This window comes from Ips typographus, linkage group LG5 (genome assembly GCF_016097725.1).
Source record: "Ips typographus isolate SLU linkage group LG5, UJ_Ityp_2.0, whole genome shotgun sequence".
NCBI lineage: Eukaryota > Metazoa > Arthropoda > Insecta > Coleoptera > Curculionidae > Ips > Ips typographus.
The window spans coordinates 1,752,276-1,772,798 of record NC_138426.1 but is presented as its reverse complement, the minus strand read 5'-3'; the positions used below and the strand labels follow the sequence as shown (position 1 = coordinate 1,772,798).

Below are 20,523 nucleotides of genomic sequence, written 5' to 3'. Positions count from 1 at the left end.
TTGAAAATAGTCACATAACCTGTGACTTTCGTAATCGAATTATTTGATAATTGAAAAAGGTCATGTGACGTGTACCAATAAAAATTATTTTTACTAAAATGATCACGTGATTACTACTACTACTACTCCTAACTTGATTACTAAGACAGTCAGAAGATTCGTTCAAACGTCAAAATGTAGCACGTGATTTTGGCTTTCTTTTACCTGAATACAATTTTCTTTCAAAAATTACAAATAACCGAGATATTTGACATGAATTACAACAGTGTAACTGAACTAGAAATATTAAAGTTGTCACAATTTAACAGCTCCTAACTTGGTCGCTATGACAGTTAAGAGGTTCGTTCAAACGTCAAAATGTAGCACGTGATTTTGGCTTTCTTTTACCTGAATACAATTTTCTTTCAAAAATTACAAATAACCGAGATATTTGACACGAATTACAACAGTGTAACTGTACTAGAAATATTAAAGATGTCACAATTTGACAGCTCCTAACTTGATTACTAAGACAGTCAGAAGATTCGTTCAAACGTCAAAATGTAGCACGTGATTTTGGCTTTCTTTTACCTGAATACAATTTTCTTTCAAAAATTACAAATAACCGAGATATTTGACATGAATTGCAACAGTGTAACTGTACTAGAAATATTAAAGTTGTCACAATTTAACAGCTCCTAACTTGGTCGCTATGACAGTTAGGAGGTTCGTTTAAACGTCAAAATGTAGCACGTGATATTGGCTTTCTTTTACCTGAATACAATTTTCTTTCAAAAATTACAAATAACCGAGATATTTGACATGAATTACAACAGTGTAACTGTACTAGAAATATTAAAGATGTCACAATTTGACAGCTCCTAACTTGATTACTAAGACAGTCAGAAGATTCGTTCAAACGTCAAAATGTAGCACGTGATTTTGGCTTTCTTTTACCTGAATACAATTTTCTTTCAAAAATTACAAATATGCGAGATATTTGACATGAATTACAACAGTGTAACTGTACTAGAAATATTAAAGTTGTCACAATTTAACAGCTCCTAACTTGGTCGCTATGACAGTTAGGAGGTTCGTTTAAACGTCAAAATGTAGCACGTGATATTGGCTTTCTTTTACCTGAATACAATTTTCTTTCAAAAATTACAAATAACCAAGATATTTGACATGAATTACAACAGTGTAACTGTACTAGAAATATTAAAGACGTCACAATTTGACAGCTCCTAACTTGATTACTAAGACAGTCAGAAGATTCGTTCAACCGTCAAAATGTAGCACGTGATTTTGGCTTTCTTTTACCTGAATACAATTTTCTTTCAAAAATTACAAATAACCGAGATATTTGACACGAATTACAACAGTGTAACTGTACTAGAAATATTAAAGATGTCACAATTTGACAGCTCCTAACTTGATTACTAAGACAGTCAGAAGATTCGTTCAAACGTCAAAATGTAGCACGTGATTTTGGCTTTCTTTTACCTGAATACAATTTTCTTTCAAAAATTACAAATAACCGAGATATTTGACATGAATTGCAACAGTGTAACTGTACTAGAAATATTAAAGTTGTCACAATTTAACAGCTCTTAACTTGGTCGCTATGACAGTTAGGAGGTTCGTTTAAACGTCAAAATGTAGCACGTGATTTTGGCTTTCTTTTACCTGAATACAATTTTCTTTCAAAAATTACGAACAACCGAGACATTTCACATGAAAACGACAGTGTAGCTATATTACAAATATTGAGTGATAAAATTTGACAACTTCTAACTGGGTCTATATGACAGCTAGGAGGTTCGTTTAAACGTCAAAATGTAGCACGTGATTTTGGCTTTCTTTTACCTGAATACAATTTTCTTTCAAAAATTACAAATATCCGAGATATTTGACATGAAATACAACAGTGAAACTGTACTAGAAATATTAAAGTTGTCACAATTTAACAGCTCCTAACTTAGTCGCTATGACAGTTAGGAGGTTCATTCAAAGGTCAAAATGTAGCCCAAAACTTCTGCTTTTGGTAAAAACAGAGTTTATATGGAAAAAACACTAATAACTGAGGAAACTCTCGTTTAGAACACTATTGTACACGCCAAAATTAAATAGAAAACTTTAGTATACTCTCTTCGTCAGATTTTGTGCGTTATATCCTCATAAACTCACCTTTTTCCCAAAAGGGGTGGTTTCCTGTTAGTCCCCTGGTAAATATTTTTCCCTCAGGAGAAATCCTCCAGAAAAAAATATCCCCAAAGAAAAAGAAATCTCCTCGTCGAAACTTGCTTACTCCTTCAGACAAATAAAACCCTTTGAATCGTGTTTTATTTATTTACTTAATTTGTACACAATCAGTTATCACAGATTTAGAAGATAAGTTTCTTACTACCACCAAAAATTCACAAAAAACTACTTACAAAAATTTTCTCTTAAAACTTTATGAAGACGCTTTGCTTTTCTAGGACCTAAACCAGGACACTCGGACAATTGAAACTCGGTAGCCTTGATAATACCTTCCAAAGTTTTAAAACGCGTTAGTAAATTCATCGCATCGGTTTTATTGATTGGTTTAATGGCTGTAAGGGCTTGAATTACTTTCAAATACGGCGTAGACTCTGATTTTCCCATAACATTATCGGGAGGCTTATTCTCATAAATTTTGTAGGTTTCGATAATTTTTCCTGCTTCCTCGGGACTCCACGCCAATATCAGTGTCATGTTAGCTAAGATACAGATTCTGGTCAGGTTTTTTAAAGCGTGGTGAGGGTCTTTAATATCCACCTAAAATACACTACTTACTCAAGATCTTTTAGAAAAATCAAAGTAAATTAGGATGACGTATTAGAAACAGGAGCTACCAAAAAGTAAATAACTTCCATGCTTGTCTGAGGGTTATTGCGTTGGTAACAATGAGCGCTATTGCCAAATTTCTAAATCTTTGATAATTTGTTTCCAGAGTAAAAATTTGCTCTTGATGATACACATGATGTAGCATATCCTAAGTCGATAATCAGCTGTTATTATACACGGTGTGTTAAAAGCAATTGTCAAGCAAGAGCTTGACTTTGACGCCCTCTAGCGGTCAAACTATCACACCAATGACCTTTTTTGAATACACCGTTGAAAAGCTTTTGGTCTTAACTACATTTTACCTTCAGTGACTTTTTGTCGTAACTGTTGGAATAACTGAATTATTTTAGGTTATAGCAAAAGTGGTTAAATCACTTTGAAGGTTTGTAAAGCTTGGCTTTGACGCCCTCTAGCGGCCAAACGGTGCAACCGATTAATTTAAATGAGCATATTTTTGGAAAGCATACGACCTGAGCTATCTTTTCACTTCAATCACTTTTGGTCGTCAACTGTCAAATAAGCAAGTTATGGAAAATTCTTGGAAAAAGTGCACAAACATTTTGCTAAAATTAGGAATTTAATTTAATAATAAAAAAAATATATTTTTTATTTCTAAGTGGGTTTACTGGGTGCAAAAAGTCATTCTGAACATTTTTGGTATCTTGCAAAATTTCCGTATCTCTAACCGTTTCCGAGATATTCAACTTTTTTTCGAAAATTGCATCAAAATTTTGAAAATTTCTTATCTCCGCCATTTTTGGGGTTTTAGCGACTGTAAAAAAGTCAAAATTTTTGTCCTGAACTGGCCTTTCATTTCGTGCTAACCGCAGCACGGTTAAAATATACAGGGGGTCCAAAAACAAAAAGAAAAACATTTTGAAGATACCATTCCATTTTTGGTATCTTTAAAAATTTCCGTAACTCTAACCGTTTCCGAGATATTCGATTTTTTTTTGTAAAAATGCAAAATTTGTAAAATTCCGTACCTCCGCCATTTTGAAAATTTCAGTGATTGTAAAAAGCTCAAAATATTCGTCCTAAATTGATCTTTCACCCCGCACTAACCGCAACACGTTTGAACATATACGGAGTGTCCAAATAAACGAAAAAAAAAACAATCAAACCTGAAACTATCGTTCTGCCAGTTCTGACCGCGTTTACCCATTTCTAAGTGGGTGTAAACATGGTGCAGAAAGTCATTCTGAACATTTTTGGTATCTTTCAAAATTTCCGTATCTCTAACTGTTTTGGAGATATTCGACTTTTTTTGAAAATTGCATCGAAATTTTGAAAATTCCTTATCTCCGCAATTTTTCGGGTTTCAGCGACTGTAAAAAAGTCAAAATATTCGTCTTGAACTGGCCTTTCATTTCATGCTAACCACAGCACGGTTAAAATATACAGGGGGTCCAAAAAACAAAAAGAAAAGTCAAACCCGAAACTACCGCTCTGCCGCCTGTGACCGCGTCTACCCGGTTCTAATTGGTTGTAAACCTGGTTCACTGGGTACAGAAAGTCATTCGCAACATTTTTGGTCTCTGCCAAAATTTCCGTAACTCTAATCGTTTTCAAGATATTCGACATTTTTTGGATATTTTCAACAGAACAGAAAATTTCCAAAATTATATATCTCAGTTACTTTATAACTTTCAGCACTTTTTCTTTGGAAAAAAATTACTTTAATCGTTATTCCCCCTGGCTTTTCAAAATCGGCTGCAACGTCATCCTAATTTACTTTACCGTACACAACTAACCTGTACCAATAATACGCGTAAACGATACATGTCCCTTAGCAATTTCAATCGTTCGTGTATGTAATCCGGGTTCAAATTGTGATAGCGCAAAGAAAGAAACAATGCGCACATTTGGGTTCCCATTTGATAATCAGGAACTATGTCCGCATACTCCCAGGCCACGTGTAATATGGATTTGAGTATTGGATTGCCCCGTTGTTTTGGGTTAACGAGAAGTGAGTGAGAACTGGAACCATCTTTCAGTTGGGACGGACCACTTTTGGCTTCGTCACTTTTTCCAACTATAATAAAAACAGTATTATAACTTGCAAATTTTCCTCACAAACCACAATAAATTGATTTAGTAAACAAAAGGCAAGCTTAACATGTTTTGGGCCTATAGGAAACCATGATCAGGTGCTTAAGTTACATGGTAAAACATTCTCTCTCTCTCTCTATGTGTGTGTAGCTACAACCCCGGATGAGTCTTTGCTGGCTTTACGACTTGCTTCCACTGGTTTCTGTTCACCATAAGTTGTTCGGTATTGGCGATATTTAGAGTTTTTAGGTCTGCCGACAAGTTATCCCTTCAGGGCAGAAAATGTAGGAAGATTAATAACGAAATTTAAAGAAACAGGATCTGTGACTAATATCCCGCACCACCCAAATCAAACGTTGAGAAACAATGCTATAAAAATAGCGGTTTTGGGACACGTAGTACTACAGGACAATACTCAAAGCCCTCAGCAACTAGCTACATCTTCAGGAGTACAAAAGGATATTGAAAGTTTATAAATTTTATTCATATAAAATAAAACTTCTAAATGAACTTAATGAAGATGATTATGACAGGAGGTTGGAGATCTGCGAAGAACTGAGTCAACGGATACTCAACAACAGTAATTTGCTGTTTAATATTTGTTTGTTGGAGGAATTGTAAATAGACATAATTGCCGTTATTATGGACTCGAACCCTCGTGTATTTAAAGAGGTCTATCACAACGTTCTCAAAGTTAAACGTTTTGGTAGGCATATTAGGGAATAATTTTGTAGGACCTCTGGAAACCTAAAGGGTAAGTTTGTACTTAGACATGTTGAAAAATGCAGTAGATCCAATAATTACGGAAATAATATCTATCTAAAAGCGGGGGTCCTACAGCTTCTGCTGCATCGCGCATTTCCATCGTCAAACTCTTTATCTCTCCATAAATCCTCCTGGATTGTTCTAACTCTCATTGTTTGCCTAACTCCGCTTATCCATGTAGTTGCTGGTATTCCACGTTTGCTTTTGCTTTCTGGAATGTATTATGGGGTTTTACGTGCCCATACCATATTAACTGTCTAGTTTCTACTCTTTCTATGAATTCTATTTGTTCTATAACTTCATTATTCGAGATGTGCTCTCTCTTTGATATGCGACAGGCTCTTCAGAGGTAGTACATCTCCACACAGTCTATCCTTCTTCTTGTCTTTTCTGTCATTTGCCAGCATTCTGCTCCATACGTTAGGATATCTTTAAACTAATTTGATTGGACTAAAGTAATGAATTGAGAATATGTATATTGTTCTCTGACCCTGTTGTATTTTGTATTTTATGTCACGATCTGTAGATCCTTTGCTCGAGATTATGCTTTTGAGATATATACCTACATATTCTTCGCACTTTTTTTATTTTTTCCAACTATAGATCCTGATCTTGTTCTGGATATATTTCGTTTTTGTTCATACAGTCTGCATCTTCTTAACTGCATCAACTAGCCATTATTACCTGGTTATTCCTGTCTCCAGTTGCACAGCGCTTCTTGGATGTATATTATGAACAGAGTAGGAGAAAGGCAGCATGCTTGCTTTAGATCCTTCGTGACGTTAAATGGTTTTGAAAAACAGTTCCCTGTCTTAACTCTGCTTTTCGGGTTCTTGTACATATTCTGCACTCTGCACTGCTCTTATATACCACACACCGCGGTCCCCGGAGTAAAATCCTTTGAAAACATTTGAAAAGTACAATTTATACCCAGGAAAGAGAAAAAATTAGTCGTTTAAAAAGAGGTGGTCAAGTACGAAACCAAAGTCAATTGAAGATTTTCATCACCAGATAACAGATGAATGTAGAAGATATACTTCTAAATGTTCGCAACAGATTTGAGCAGAATTTTTATTATTGGAAGAAAACGAGCACTACTTATTACTCCATTGAAACAGGTATTTCTTTTTCTAATAAATTACCGTTTCTGCTTCCTGAGTTAATTATAATTTTACGGATCTGGATTACACTTTTGACATTGCACCGCAAAAAAAAGATGGAATTAGCTATTTACCTATCAGCTGTGCACCTGAATCCATTAAGATTATAAGGGAGATTATTAAAATTAGTAGCATCTTTATGAATCATCCTGTATAATCAATTGATGACAGCAGTCATTAATGTAAAACAAATACTATACCAAAGAATAGCTTTTTAACCTGAAGGCATAATTCCTTTGATGTTGAGGATCTCGGTTTGCCTTTGGTAGGAAACATGTTGCCGGTTGTCTCTTATCTTATTTAATTTTTAAGTAAAATTTGCATTCAATTTTCAGATATCAAATTAATATAAACTAATTTCTTATACCTAATCATTGTTTCCTTCTTTTGAGTCAAAGTGTTTTAAGTTCGACTCTTAATCATTGGATATATTGTCACGTTAGGGGGTAGCTCAGAAGAAGGAAACCACAAGTGTACAGGGAATCCGCTTTTATTCAAGATAAAACTACAATGGTCTTACCCCCAGATTGCCAAGAAGGCGAGGATCATGAGGTACGTGTTGGGTTTATAAAATAACCTGTTGTAACAGTGGCAACATTGTACAGGTTGACAAGCAACGCCACCTAAAATTGTTGACGTTCGAATGTTCTAGAATACGTGTGTCGGTCGGTCGGTTGTATTACAATAATGTTCACCTCTCTTTTAGTATTAATACAAGTTTATTAGTTAGTTAAATAAACGTGTTTTACTGTCCAAGATCCAACCACCCCAATAGGTTATGGGCCCAGAGTGGTTTGGACAGTGAAGTAAAAGAAAAAGTGAAGCAACCCGTGTGTCGGACGTATCGATCGATAAAATAAAAAAGGCGTCAATAAAAGCTTGAGGCAGCAAAGGATCGTGAATCAACTGAACGGATCGAGAAGAGAAGTCAAGGTTAAAACTAGTTGGACCTGATTTTCTGAAGAAGAATCCATTAAGATGAGTAACGTCGATCTGGGAAATATTGCTCAAATAGCTAAATTTGAAGGCAAAAATTATCAACAGTGGAAATTCCAAGTTAAGTGCGCCCTACGAGCTAAAGGCCTGTATGGAATTGCAGATGGCAGTACCCCGAAACCAGAAGTATTTGCAGAGGGTGAATTGTGGAATAAAAAAGATGCTCAGGCAATGTGTATAATAACTGCAGCAATGGGGCTAAATCAAATTTCACTAATAGAAAACTGTGAGACCAGTAAACAAGTTTTAGACAAGTTAAACTCGATCTATGACGTAAAAACGGAGACAAATAAAATGTTGGTACACGAACAATTTTATCAGTACAAAATGCTACCCACAGATTCAATGGCTCAGCATATTTCAAAGGTTGAAAATCTAGCAATGCAAATTAAAAATTCAGGAGACCAGTTGAGTGACACTGCTGTTATTACAAAAATAATGAGCACTCTTCCACCAAAATATGGTCCATTTCGACAAGCTTGGTTGTCTATGGATGAAGCTAGACAGACTATTGAAAACTTGACCTCGAGATTACTTGATGAAGAAAGAAATTTAAGTACAAGCGAACATAATGAAGATTATGCTTTAGCTGCCACACAAATGAACAAGTTTGGCAATAGAAATTTTAGAAACACAGGGCCTCCACAAAGAAAACCGTCAACAAATGTGAAGTGTTATAATTGTGGAAAAAGGGGACATTTTGCAAAGGATTGCCGATGTCCGAAAAGGCAACAATTAGGAGGTAACACTCATAGAAGCAGCAGCGGTGGACAAAATGACAATGAACGAGAGCGCGGGACAGTTTTTCCTGGATCTGGATATAGTGGACATGAAAGTGGTCGAGCTAGACATCAAAGTGGAAGTGGTAACTCTGGCAACACTGCAAATGGAAGAGCTTTCAACATTGAAGACAGTGATGACAGTGTGCCTGAAGTTGACATTGACTGTAGTGACATTTGGATTTTAGACAGTGGCGCTAGTAGACACATGTGTCACTCGGAAAGTATGTTTACATCAGTTCGAAAAGTTCAAAACTTATTCGTAAAACTCGGCGATAATAAAGAACTTCCAGTTCAAGGAATCGGAGAAATTTTGATAGAGAAGTTTGTAAATGGGACTTGGTGTAAAGGCGTTATGACAGACGTATGGCTTGTACCCGGCTTAAGGAGAAATCTGTTTTCAGAAGGTGCAGTAACAAATAAAGGTTTTACTATTTTTAAGGACAACCAGAAGGCCGAAATTTTTGAAAGTGGCCAAGTGGTGGCTACTGCAGTACCTTACGAAAACAACCTTTATAGAGTGTTGATTCGCCTACAGAACAAAAATGCAATTACTGAGGTAAATGTAGTTTCTACAGGGACTTTAAAACAATGGCATGAAAGACTCGGACATTTAAATATCAAGTACATTAAGGAACTATTCACAAAGAATCTTGTAAGTGGAATAAGTATAACAGACATAAATGACAATTTCTTTTGTGAAAGCTGTGTATATGCCAAGCAACACAAACTTAAATTCCAAAACACTGAAAAACATGTATCAAAACCAGGTGAGTTAATTTCCAGCGATGTCTGTGGACCGATGAGTGAAGATAGTATTGGAGGATCCAAATACTATGTTCTTTTTAAAGACAATTATACAGGCTACAGGTCAGTAAATTTTATTAGACATAAAAGTGATGTAACCCAATGTTTTAAGAACTTTATTTCCTTGTGCAACACTAAATTTGGGCACAAAGTTCAAAGAGTGCGTGTAGACAATGGGCGAGAATATGTAAATGAGTCACTAAAACAGTATTTATCTGAAAGTGGTATAGTTTTAGAAACTACAGGTATTTATACACCGGAGCAAAATGGTCGCTGTGAGAGAGACAACAGGACCATAATGGAGTCTGCAAGAGCTCTGTTATTTGACAAGGATTTGCCTAAAACTTTATGGGCAGAAGCAGTAAATACTTCTGTGTATTTGCTGAACCGGACACCTACAAAGCAGTCTGAAACCACTCCTTATGAACACTGGACTGGTAAAAGGCCTAACTTACAACACACCAAAGTTTTTGGTTGTGAAGCCTATTTGTTAACACCAGGCACTTTAAGAACCAAACTGGATAAGAAAAGCGAGAGGTATGTTTTTGTAGGTTATGAAGGGGATTCAACGAATTACAGGTTGTATGATCCTGTGACACATAAAATAAAAGTTTCTCGTCATGTTATTTTTAATGAAGATAGTGAATTTAAAACCCCAAGACAAAACTGTGTTCTACTTCCAATAGAAAATAACAGATCTGACAATTTAGATGCTCAAGATGACCTTGACCCAAACTATTTTGAGGAACCTGATATACAAGGACAAAATGACACTGACAATGAACAAGTATCACCTTACAACTTAAGAGCTAGAAAAGATATACATCCACCTGAATATTTGTGTCAAAACTTTGATCTTGACTTTTCTGAGATTAATTTTACAGAAATAAGTGTTCCTTCCAGTTACCAAGAAGCCATTAGTTGTCCAAATAAGCAGGAATGGAAGGCAGCCATACAAGAAGAACTACAAGCTTTGGAAGTCAACAAAACGTGGGAGTTAGTTAATTTGCCACCAAACAGAAGTACAATTGGGACGAAATGGGTTTTCCGAGTTAAGGAAGCTGAAAATGGTCACAAACCTCGTTTTAAGGCTCGCCTATGTGCAAAAGGGTTTAGTCAAGTAAAGGGTGTAGATTTTCAGGAGACTTTTTCCCCCACGACAAGGTATGACACACTAAGAGTACTTTTAGCCCTTTCAGCACAACAGAAAATGAAAATGAGGCAGTTCGATATCAAAACTGCTTTCCTTTACGGCATACTAAGTGAAGAATTGTATATAGACTTACCTGAGGGATTAAACAATAATAAACAAAAAGTGTGCAAACTAAATAAAGCCCTTTATGGCCTAAAACAAGCTCCTCGAGTATGGAATGAGACTTTCAAGGAATTTTGTCAAAGCATTGGTTTTTATCAATGTACTTCTGACAATTGTGTCTACATTAAGACTGACAGAAAAGTTTTTCTAGCATTATATGTTGATGATGGTCTTCTACTATCTGACAGTGATGAAGAATTGGACTTAGTGCTTGTTCAGTTACAGAAGAGGTTTCAAATTACCATAATTGAAGATCCAAAGTACTTTGTGGGCTTGCAAATTGAGCGACTTAAAGATGACTCAATATTCATCCATCAGTCAAAGTACATTCATCAAATTGTTCATAAATTTGGACAAGAAGATTCAAATCCTGTCTCGGTACCTGCAGATCCTAATTCCAGTTTAAGCAAGGATCTTGGCAAACCAATAGAAAATATTCCTTATAGAGAAGCAGTAGGATCACTGATGTTTTTGGCAATTGTAAGTCGGCCAGACATTATGTATTCGATTGGACTAGTAAGTCGTTATCTGCAAAATCCCACCACAGCTCATTGGAATGCTGTTAAACGAATTTTCAAGTACTTAAAGGGCACCTTAAACATTGGCATTCACTATAAAAGTGACCCTTGTGGCATTAATCTAAGTGGCTACTGTGATTCTGATTTTGCAGGTGATATAGACACAAGACGTTCTACAACAGGCTATGTTTTCTTAATCAACAACAGTGCTGTAACATGGAAAAGCCAGAAGCAGAAGTGTGTGAGCTTGTCCACTACAGAAGCTGAGTATGTGGCAGCCTCAACAGCCTCCAGAGAAGCCATATGGTTGAAAAATCTACTAGAAGCCCTCGGTGAAAACATAATTTTGCCCGTTAATATGTACGTCGACAATCAAAGTGCTCTAAAACTTATTAAAAATCCAGTGTTTCATCCACGCACAAAACATATCGACATAAAATTTCATTTTGTTCGGGATCAATATGTTTTAGGTTTAATTAATTTTCAATATGTTTCTACCAATGATCAAACAGCAGATGGTTTCACCAAAGCATTGTCAGTAATCAAATTTAAGAGATTTGTAAGTCAGTTAGGTATTAAGTGCTTCTTAGATTTACTAAAAATTAAGTAGTATGTTACAACTGTTTATTTTACGTGGGAGTGTTGGGTTTATAAAATAACCTGTTGTAACAGTGGCAACATTGTACAGGTTGACAAGCAACGCCACCTAAAATTGTTGACGTTCGAATGTTCTAGAATACGTGTGTCGGTCGGTCGGTTGTATTACAATAATGTTCACCTCTCTTTTAGTATTAATACAAGTTTATTAGTTAGTTAAATAAACGTGTTTTACTGTCCAAGATCCAACCACCCCAATAGTACGGTGTATCAGCGGGAATGGTTACTGAGGTTCGCGGAAGGCACACGCTTACCGGGGGTGAATAGAACCCTAGACTAGTGTCCCAGGGCATTCACCACGCCGAATAAGACGCTATGGTACTGCTAAAGGGAGATAAGCCGGTACGGCAACTAATGCTGCTCGCCCGTGCTATTTCCTTTAACAGGCTGATTCCCAGGTGCTTGCACTTGGTTACCACCTGCTCCACTAAAAGCTACACAGATGGTGAACTCAGACTATCCCAGAGATCAGTGAGTGACCTCCCTCTGGGAGAGACCCCAGAGTTCGGTGATTAGTACGTGCTTTGAAGCTGTATTTATACCCACATCATGACCCCAATTCGCCGATCTTGTTTACATAAGTCTGGTATTGGGGGAGACCGAAGCAAATGCAGGTACGGAACATAGTGTAATTACTATGTTACAATATCAATCCTTATTAACTTTGAACTGATATTTTAAAACAAATATTCGATGTGGTCTGAGATATGGCAACGTTCTTCAACAATCTGAATGACCAACCCATGAAACTCATCCTGATATTCAACGATTACAGCCGATTGTTTCTTAATTTTGGTAGGAAGAGTCCTAATTCGCTTTCTGTTTTCTTGTTAAATACTCTCCAGCCATAAATGGCGACGTCAGATTGAAATTCACTCATGTCTTAGATTAGTTCAACCAAAGGTTTTCATTGATATTTCGTGGTTGCCAGCTTGAGCGTTTCGATTTCCCGGTGATCATTCAGGACGTTGTGTTCCCTCTAATGCCCTTGGTACATAAATAGCTATTAAATGGCGTAATGCCATGGCAAGCTGTTTTAGTCTTGATTCAACTTTGAATATCATAAAAATTGTATTAACAGGTAAGTATATTAAAATAAAACTTTGTTTTTATTATCATATAATGAAAACGTTTTCTTCTGAAAACGTTTATTTCTATTATGTAGGTATTATAAAAATGAAAAGTCATTTATATAATGCTTCAGTGTTTATGACATATTCATTTCTATTGTGTGATAATCGAAATAGAGGGCGCCAGCTTAGAAATAGTTAAAGTTGAGCGACATGTAGACTCATGTGATGCCCTTGCATCTTCTTTATGAATCACCCTCTATAATAGTATTTTAGTTGACAAGATTTCCCCCCAATGTTGACAACCGTATCGTTGAGCCACCCTGTATTATTTTCCACTTACCAATAATTGTAATTATAAAGAAAACTTACCTGCTGATTCTTTGTTAGGTTTCACTCCAGTAGAAGCTGGCATCTTTGAGTCTGAACTAATCTCTTCCATGTTTCAAAGTCCTTCAAATTTCAAGAAAAATTTTCAAATTATAGTATGAAGTTTGTAGATTTTGAAGAAAGAAGTAAATTAAATTACACCAAGGTATACCTAATAAACCGATCAAGGGAAAAATGACTTCTTCACTTGAAATTGATTTTTTTTAAAGTCACGTGACTAGGGTTGTTAGTTTGGAAATTTCAAATTGAGATAATCAGACGTTTTATGAAATAAAATTACGAATGCAAACTATGCAAATGCAATGCCTTGACAAAAATCAACTCTATTAACTATGTGACACCTAGAAATTTCATGATTAGTATGAAATTATTGAAATTTCATGAATATTTATAAGTTTCATTAATTTCAGGTGTTTGCTGGTTATTCGGATGGCATCCGAAATTTCATGACCATTTTGGTGAAGTTTCAACTCAGTTGTATATTTCATGAAATTTAACAACCCTACACGTGACAGTTGTTAGGTTAGGTTAGTTTTAGGATTTTTTAAGATCAAGAACCAAAAATCTCAAATCTTCTAACTGTCGTAGTAACCAAGTTAGCACGTGTCAAATAAGGACACTTGTCATTGAAAAGAACAGTTGAAAAATTGGTATTTTAAATTTAGACAAAAATTGTAAGAGCCTCGTCACGTGACTTTGATAGTTCAGTTTTTGAGCTTGCAACACTGTAAAGCTCACTTGACATCTGTCAAAATTAGTCACGTGGCCTGTATATTATGGTTTTAACTTTAACACTTTGGTAAATTAAATTTAGACTATTTTAGGCAGTAAAAGCTGAAATTGTAAGAAACACGTCACGTAATTTTGAACTTGCAACACTGTAAAAGCCAGTTGACACCCACGAAAATCAGTCACGTGACTTTTAAAATATACTTTAAACCTTGAAAATTTGGTAAATCAAATTTAGACAAAAAAGAAACAGTTGAAAAATTGGTATTTTAAATTTAGACAAAAATTGTAAGAACCACGTCATGGGACTTTGATAATTCAATTTTTGAGCTTGCAACACTGTAAAGGTCAGTGGATATTATCAAAATTAGTCAAGTGACCTTAAAAATGTGGTGTAAACGTTGAAAAATTGGTATATTAAATTTACACTATTCTAAACAGTTGTAAAAGCTGAAATTGTAAGAGACACGTCACGTGACTGATAATTCGATTTTTGAGCTTGCAACACTGTTAAGGTCAGTTGACATTGTAAAAAAACTGTCACGTGACCTTCAAAACCCAGTTTAAACTTTGGAAAATTGGTAAATTGAATTTAGACTATTCTAGACAGTTGTAAAAGCTGAAATTGTAAGAACCACGTCATGTGACTTTGATAATTCAGTATTTGAGCTTGCGACACTGTAAAGCTCACTTGACATCTGTAAAAATTAGTCACGTGGCCTGTAAATTATGGTTTAAACTTTAACATTTTGGTAAATTAAATTTAGACTATTTTAGGCAGTAAAAGCTGAAATTGTAAGAAACACGTCACGTAATTTTGAACTTGCAACACTGTAAAAGCCAGTTGACACCCACGAAAATTAGTCACGTGACTTTTAAAATATACTTTAAACGTTGGTAAATCAAATTTAGACAAAAAAGAAACAGTTGAAAAATTGGTATTTTAAATTTAGACAAAAATTGTAAGAACCACGTCATGTGACTTTGATAATTCAATTTTTGAGCTTGCAACACTGTAAAGGTCAGTTGACATCTGTCAAAATCAGTCACGTGACCTTAAAAATGTAGTTTAAACGTAGAAAAATTGGTAAATTAAATTTACACTATTCTAAACAGTTGTAAAAGCTGAAATTGTAAGAGACACGTCACGTGACTTTGATAATTCAGTATTTGAGCTTGCGACACTGTAAAGCCCACTTGACATCTGTCAAAATTAGTCATGTGGCCTGTATGCACTGTACTGTGTACTGCCAAAGAATAGGGATGTATATAGGACTAATAAGAAGAGACAGTAAGACAGAGTGAATAAAATTAGAGAGAGAAAGATTGAAGACTCCCGTTTAAAGGGACTCGACAACTCCCACCCCAGCATTCCAGCATCTCTATGAGCAGCAATGCCAATTATCTCTTTATTTCGTGACTTCAATGTTCCTCTTAACAAATCCTTTGCAAATTACATATGTTAGATTATACTATATTTAAATAGAACTATATAAGTAGTTATCATTAGAAAAATTAAATAATATTACGGTATATCTAATCCTAAAATGCCTAAAACAACGACATGGCAATAAAACATCCATATGATTGATTGAATGATATTTGTGAGTTGGCAACATCGCGTAAATCTGGGTTTTTGTTTCTTAATTTGTTTATTTGTAGTAAAGAATAAAGTATGTAAAGAGACAAAGTAAGGTTAAATTTTCGGATTTTGTTAATTTTGTTTATAATGTAACAATATGCGATGCATATATAATAGCTGTAAGAACAACAATAAGAAATCTAGCTGTATTGGAGAAAAAACACAAAAAGTCAAATTTTTTCGATTGCCCAAAGATGAAACTAGGTAAGTGCATTATTACTTAGGCTACTAAAACTAAACAAAAGTAATATTTTTTATATTTACAGATGCACCCAATGGTTAGAAGCTTCAGGTCGTGGAGACCTTTTAAAACCAAATTTTGATTTCAGGCATAGTTATGAAACACTTAGAATTTGTAGTGATCATTTCGACAGTGATATGTATAACAATCCCTTTGAAAAAACAAAGTTGTTGTGCAGTGCTGTGCCTAAGACTTTCGTTTCATCCTCAGTCTCAACTAATTTATTTAGTAACCTGCAACATAGACTTGACCCAGAGCAGAATCAAGGAAGCAGTCTAAATCATATGGGTGTGTTGGAAGATATAATAACTTTTATTAGATGTAAAATAAAAAATAATTAATCGACAACGCTGTTTCACTGAATTAACTAACATGTTGACAACAGCGTTTGGGTCTCCGATTTAAAGAGCCAGGCGTTCAAGGTCATAGAAATGTTCGCCCAAAACATCAAAGAAATTATGCCGGCTGTCCGGTCTTATTACAGTATGTATAATATCTCTAGTCTTTGGTACTGCAATGTATTTTGCTCAGAATTCCAATAAAAATACCACAAAACATTTTGAAATACACATATAATGCATCAAAATACTATCAAATGCCTCATAAATACCTCAAAATGCTTCGTTTCCAAAATAGTTCGGCGATCTACCCTTGGGAGATTTCAGACCCAGTTTGATCAAATGTGTTTTTCGATTTGTCCAAGGTTTCAATTACTAACTGAAATATCCTATTTAAATTAAATGAACTGTTAACTATAAAGTTTGGCTAAATAAATTAGATTTACTATTAACCAACGTTAAAATAATTAATAATTACAATTCCTGAATAAAACGTATTCACAATATTTACCAACACTGTCAAAATGGGGTTATGTTGAATTAACAGATTTCTTCATTTCTTCTTTTGTTCGATTTTTCGCCAGACTAATATAATTTTAGTGTATCGTTTCTAATTTAAGAATTTCTGCCTATTCAATATATTCATTTCATTTATTTTATCAGTTTTATATTTTTTTAATAATTATTAACATCGTAAACGTACAAAAAACCAAAATCTACATTAAAAAGCCAAAAGAGGGCGCTGATTCTGACGATAGGGGTTTTCGAAAACTCTTACCGAAATGACAATCTGTCAACCAGCTTCAAATTTATGAATAAAAAATATTGTTTTGTTTATCAATAATTATAAATAATTATTGAATGTTTTTTAGTTTTAACTAGTCACGGGATTAAAACTTCACTAACTGTATCATTATCACGTGATGATAATTCAATATTAGTAATTAATAATGCCATATCCTGATATGAACAAGGTTTGTTTGTTTTGGTTTGATAATGTAGTGTATAATTAGATTTTAGTTCGTATTGTTAACATTTAAGACATTGTAAATAAAGTGTATGAGTTAATATATTGTGTGAAATCTCAAAAATACTGTGTGAGGTTGACAAGAAAAACTAAAAATTATGGAACAACATGAACCTGACCACATTCAAGTTATTGGTAGAAATAGAGGGACTGAAACTGGGAATGATTATTGTTTTACCTGTTGTCACCCCAGTGGAAAAGGCCATAGACTCATAATTTTAATATTAATGTGTTTTCTGGGGTTTGGTTCTAACTTCTGTTACGACAATCCTGGTGCCTTACAGGATCATTTCAAACATGACTTGAACATTACTGAAACCCAGTTTACTGCCCTTTATTCAGTGTACTCCTGGCCCAATGTAGTAATGTGTTTTCTCAATGGTTTTCTAATAGACAGACTATTTGGCATTCAGGTTGGTTCCAGTGTATTTATGGCAATAACATTGTTAGGACAGTTGTTTTTTACTTTTGCCGTGTATGTGAACCAGTACTGGATGATGATTATCGGGAGATTCATATTTGGAATAGGAGCGGAATCCTTGGCGATTGCTCAAAACAATTACGCTGTATTATGGTTTAAAGAAAACGAGCTGAACATGGCTTTTGGGCTTCAAATGAGCTTTGCAAATGTTGGTAGTACAGTAAACTTTTGGATTATGGAGCATATTTATCAATGGATTTCACACACATCTAGAGGAACTACCATTTTAGGGATTTCTCTACTTATTGCCTCAACCACTTGTGTTTTTTCTATGGCGTGCTCTTTACTACTTGGTTGTATGTATAAAAGATCAGAAAGAAATGCAAGACAGAACACTCAAGATGTGCAGATAGTAAAAATTACTGATGTAACTGATTTTAAGCTAAGTTTTTGGTTGGTAGCATGCATATGTGTGACATATGCTAATGCTATTTTTCCATTTGTAAGTATTGCCCAGGGATTCTTTACTAATCAATTTGATATGAGTGATCAGGATGCAGATAATGTAAGCAGTTTAATTTATTTAATATCTGCCATCGCTTCACCTGTCACTGGTTTACTAATTGATAAAGTTGGACTAAACCTACTGTGGATATTAATTTCTATAACACTAACAATTATAGCACATTTATTGTTGGGTTTCACAGTTGTTAACCCTTATATTGGAGTGGTAGTGTTAGGATTAGCTTATTCAATTTTAGCTAGTGGACTTTGGCCTTTAGTGGCCTTGATAATCCCTAAATACCAATTAGGAACTGCTTACGGAGTGTGCCAAGCATTTCAGAATTTAGGTTTGGCTGTGGTAGCAATAATTACAGGTTGGATTGTAGACAGTTATGGTTATCAAGTTTTAAGTGGATTTTTTGTGGCAAACCTATTTTTGGCCTTTATCTGTGGTGCCATGTTATTGCTTCTTGATCAGTACCATCAAGGAATTTTAAATTTAACTAGTCAAGCAAGAGATCTTGATCTGTTAACTGTCACACTAGAAAGGCATCAATTAATTGTAAATGCAGAAGGTGATGATTCTTCATTAACTTCCACATCATGACATTACAAATTATCTTAAAGTTTGACGGTTAATGTTACCTTTCTCTCAGGCAATTACTCTGACCTACTTGTAGAGTCCAATAAATGTTTACTGTGATATTATTTAACAAAAATGTACTTGTTACCTTAAATCATCTTGATTAAAGTTAAAATACCACCCTATAGAAGATTATTAATTGTCGGCACCCTATGTTATCTGCAGGAAACTGCTGGAAAAAGAAGGTTCCTAATCCATAATCACTGCAGTAAAGTGTTCCAACTGATAATCACTATTTACAAAGATTCATGTTCTTTGGCTATTCATTAATTTTTTAAGAAATTTTGTGTAAATTTACGATGAATGAGAATCTCCCACTTCTAATACTGTCACGTTTTGGGGGTAGCGCAGGAAGAGAAACAACAAACGTAGCTCAAGTATGTCTCCTTTATTTGTATACTGACGATGATGCCTAACTAAATCTTACTCCCAGATTAAGAGGGCCGCTAGTACCGCTACAGGCGGGACGCCCATGGGACTCTCTCTACGAGGGGGTGCGTGGGGGTGTGTGTGTGTGTGAGTGTGCGTAAGGCCTCCTGATGTGCCGCCAAGCGGAACCCGCTCGATACGAGCAGGGAACCCCTATGTCCGACAAGCCCGAAGGATTTACTTTATGCACAGCAAGCCCCCCTTGGAGTGTCGCCAAGCGAAACCCGCTCGATACGAGCAGGGAACCCCTATGACCGACACGCCCTAAAGGACTTACTTTAGGTACTGAAAGGGTCAAGAGTCCCGACGGTCACCACTGGGTTGCGTAAGGACTCTAGTCTGTTCAGCCTGGATTTCCAAGAAGGTATCGAGCCGTCCGGGCACTAGGAAGTTCGGACTGATGCTCGATAGACCGACCCAGAGACCAGTAATCTTCGATGGCTTGAGACGCTGATTAAATACTCGTCTCATGACCCCAATTTGCCGGTCTCGCTGATTCGGCAGTGCACTGGGGGAGACCGGGGCCAGACTAGGTAACGGAACATGGTGCAACTTATGTTATTCGTGACATCTCCCCCCTCTGAAGAGTGTTCGCCCCGGACACTTAACCCTAACTTAACTAAATAACCTACATGCCCCATGGTTTTATTTACACCGTGTGACCAATCGTAACTTATGTCCTATTACGCTCCCCTTGTTATCTCCCTTGTGGTTCTCCTGGAATCTGTTGCTCCTTCCTGGAGGGCGGCCTTACGCGGCTTCGTCTTGCCTAACTGTGCGCCAGAGTACCCGTTACTCAGTTCGCGGGTGGTGGCGCCCTCTACTGACTTTCCTCGTCCACTTCGAAGTGCGCGGGATGGTCGCTTGTTCCGTGAGTTCCTAGGTTGTGATATCCTGGCGGAAGAGGCGTAATGATTGGTCAACCTACTTAAATAATTGTTTAGACTATGTTAGCTTTATGAAATATACTGAGTTTGCACCCTACTTATGCAAAATGTTACCCTTACAACTTATTTTATTGTTCCACTTCCTTGCTTTCTACGTCTGAATCCACATCGGATATATCCCCCAAAGTCCATTCATCGTAAAATGGTAAAATCCTCCCTATGTGCACTATATCCGTTTTTTTTCCTTTTTCCTGTTTTACTTCATAGTTAACTTCACTGAGTTTCCTTATTATTCTGTAGGGT

The 20,523-nt window shown here is 35.7% G+C and overlaps 1 protein-coding gene, 1 long non-coding RNA gene and 1 pseudogene across 2 annotated transcripts; 2 read left to right on the top strand and 1 right to left on the bottom strand.

Annotated features, from left to right (window-relative positions):
• Window positions 1-2,311: 2,311 nt before the first annotated feature.
• Ercc1 (DNA excision repair protein Ercc1) lies at window positions 2,312-16,812 on the bottom strand. Its single transcript, XM_081980779.1, has 4 exons — window positions 16,582-16,812; window positions 13,342-13,422; window positions 4,605-4,885; window positions 2,312-2,781 (listed from the first exon to the last, which is right to left on the bottom strand). Exons 2-4 carry the CDS (start codon window positions 13,409-13,411, stop codon window positions 2,410-2,412), a joined length of 723 nt encoding a protein of 240 aa, XP_081836905.1. The 5' UTR covers window positions 13,412-13,422; window positions 16,582-16,812; the 3' UTR covers window positions 2,312-2,409.
• LOC145729853 (uncharacterized) lies at window positions 15,081-16,319 on the top strand. Its single transcript, XR_014178473.1, has 2 exons — window positions 15,081-15,934; window positions 15,997-16,319. It is a non-coding gene; the product is annotated as an uncharacterized LOC145729853 (long non-coding RNA).
• Window positions 16,813-17,004: 192 nt separating the features above from the next.
• LOC145729850 (lysosomal dipeptide transporter MFSD1 pseudogene) lies at window positions 17,005-19,034 on the top strand (annotated as a pseudogene).
• The last annotated feature ends 1,489 nt before the right edge of the window (window positions 19,035-20,523 follow it).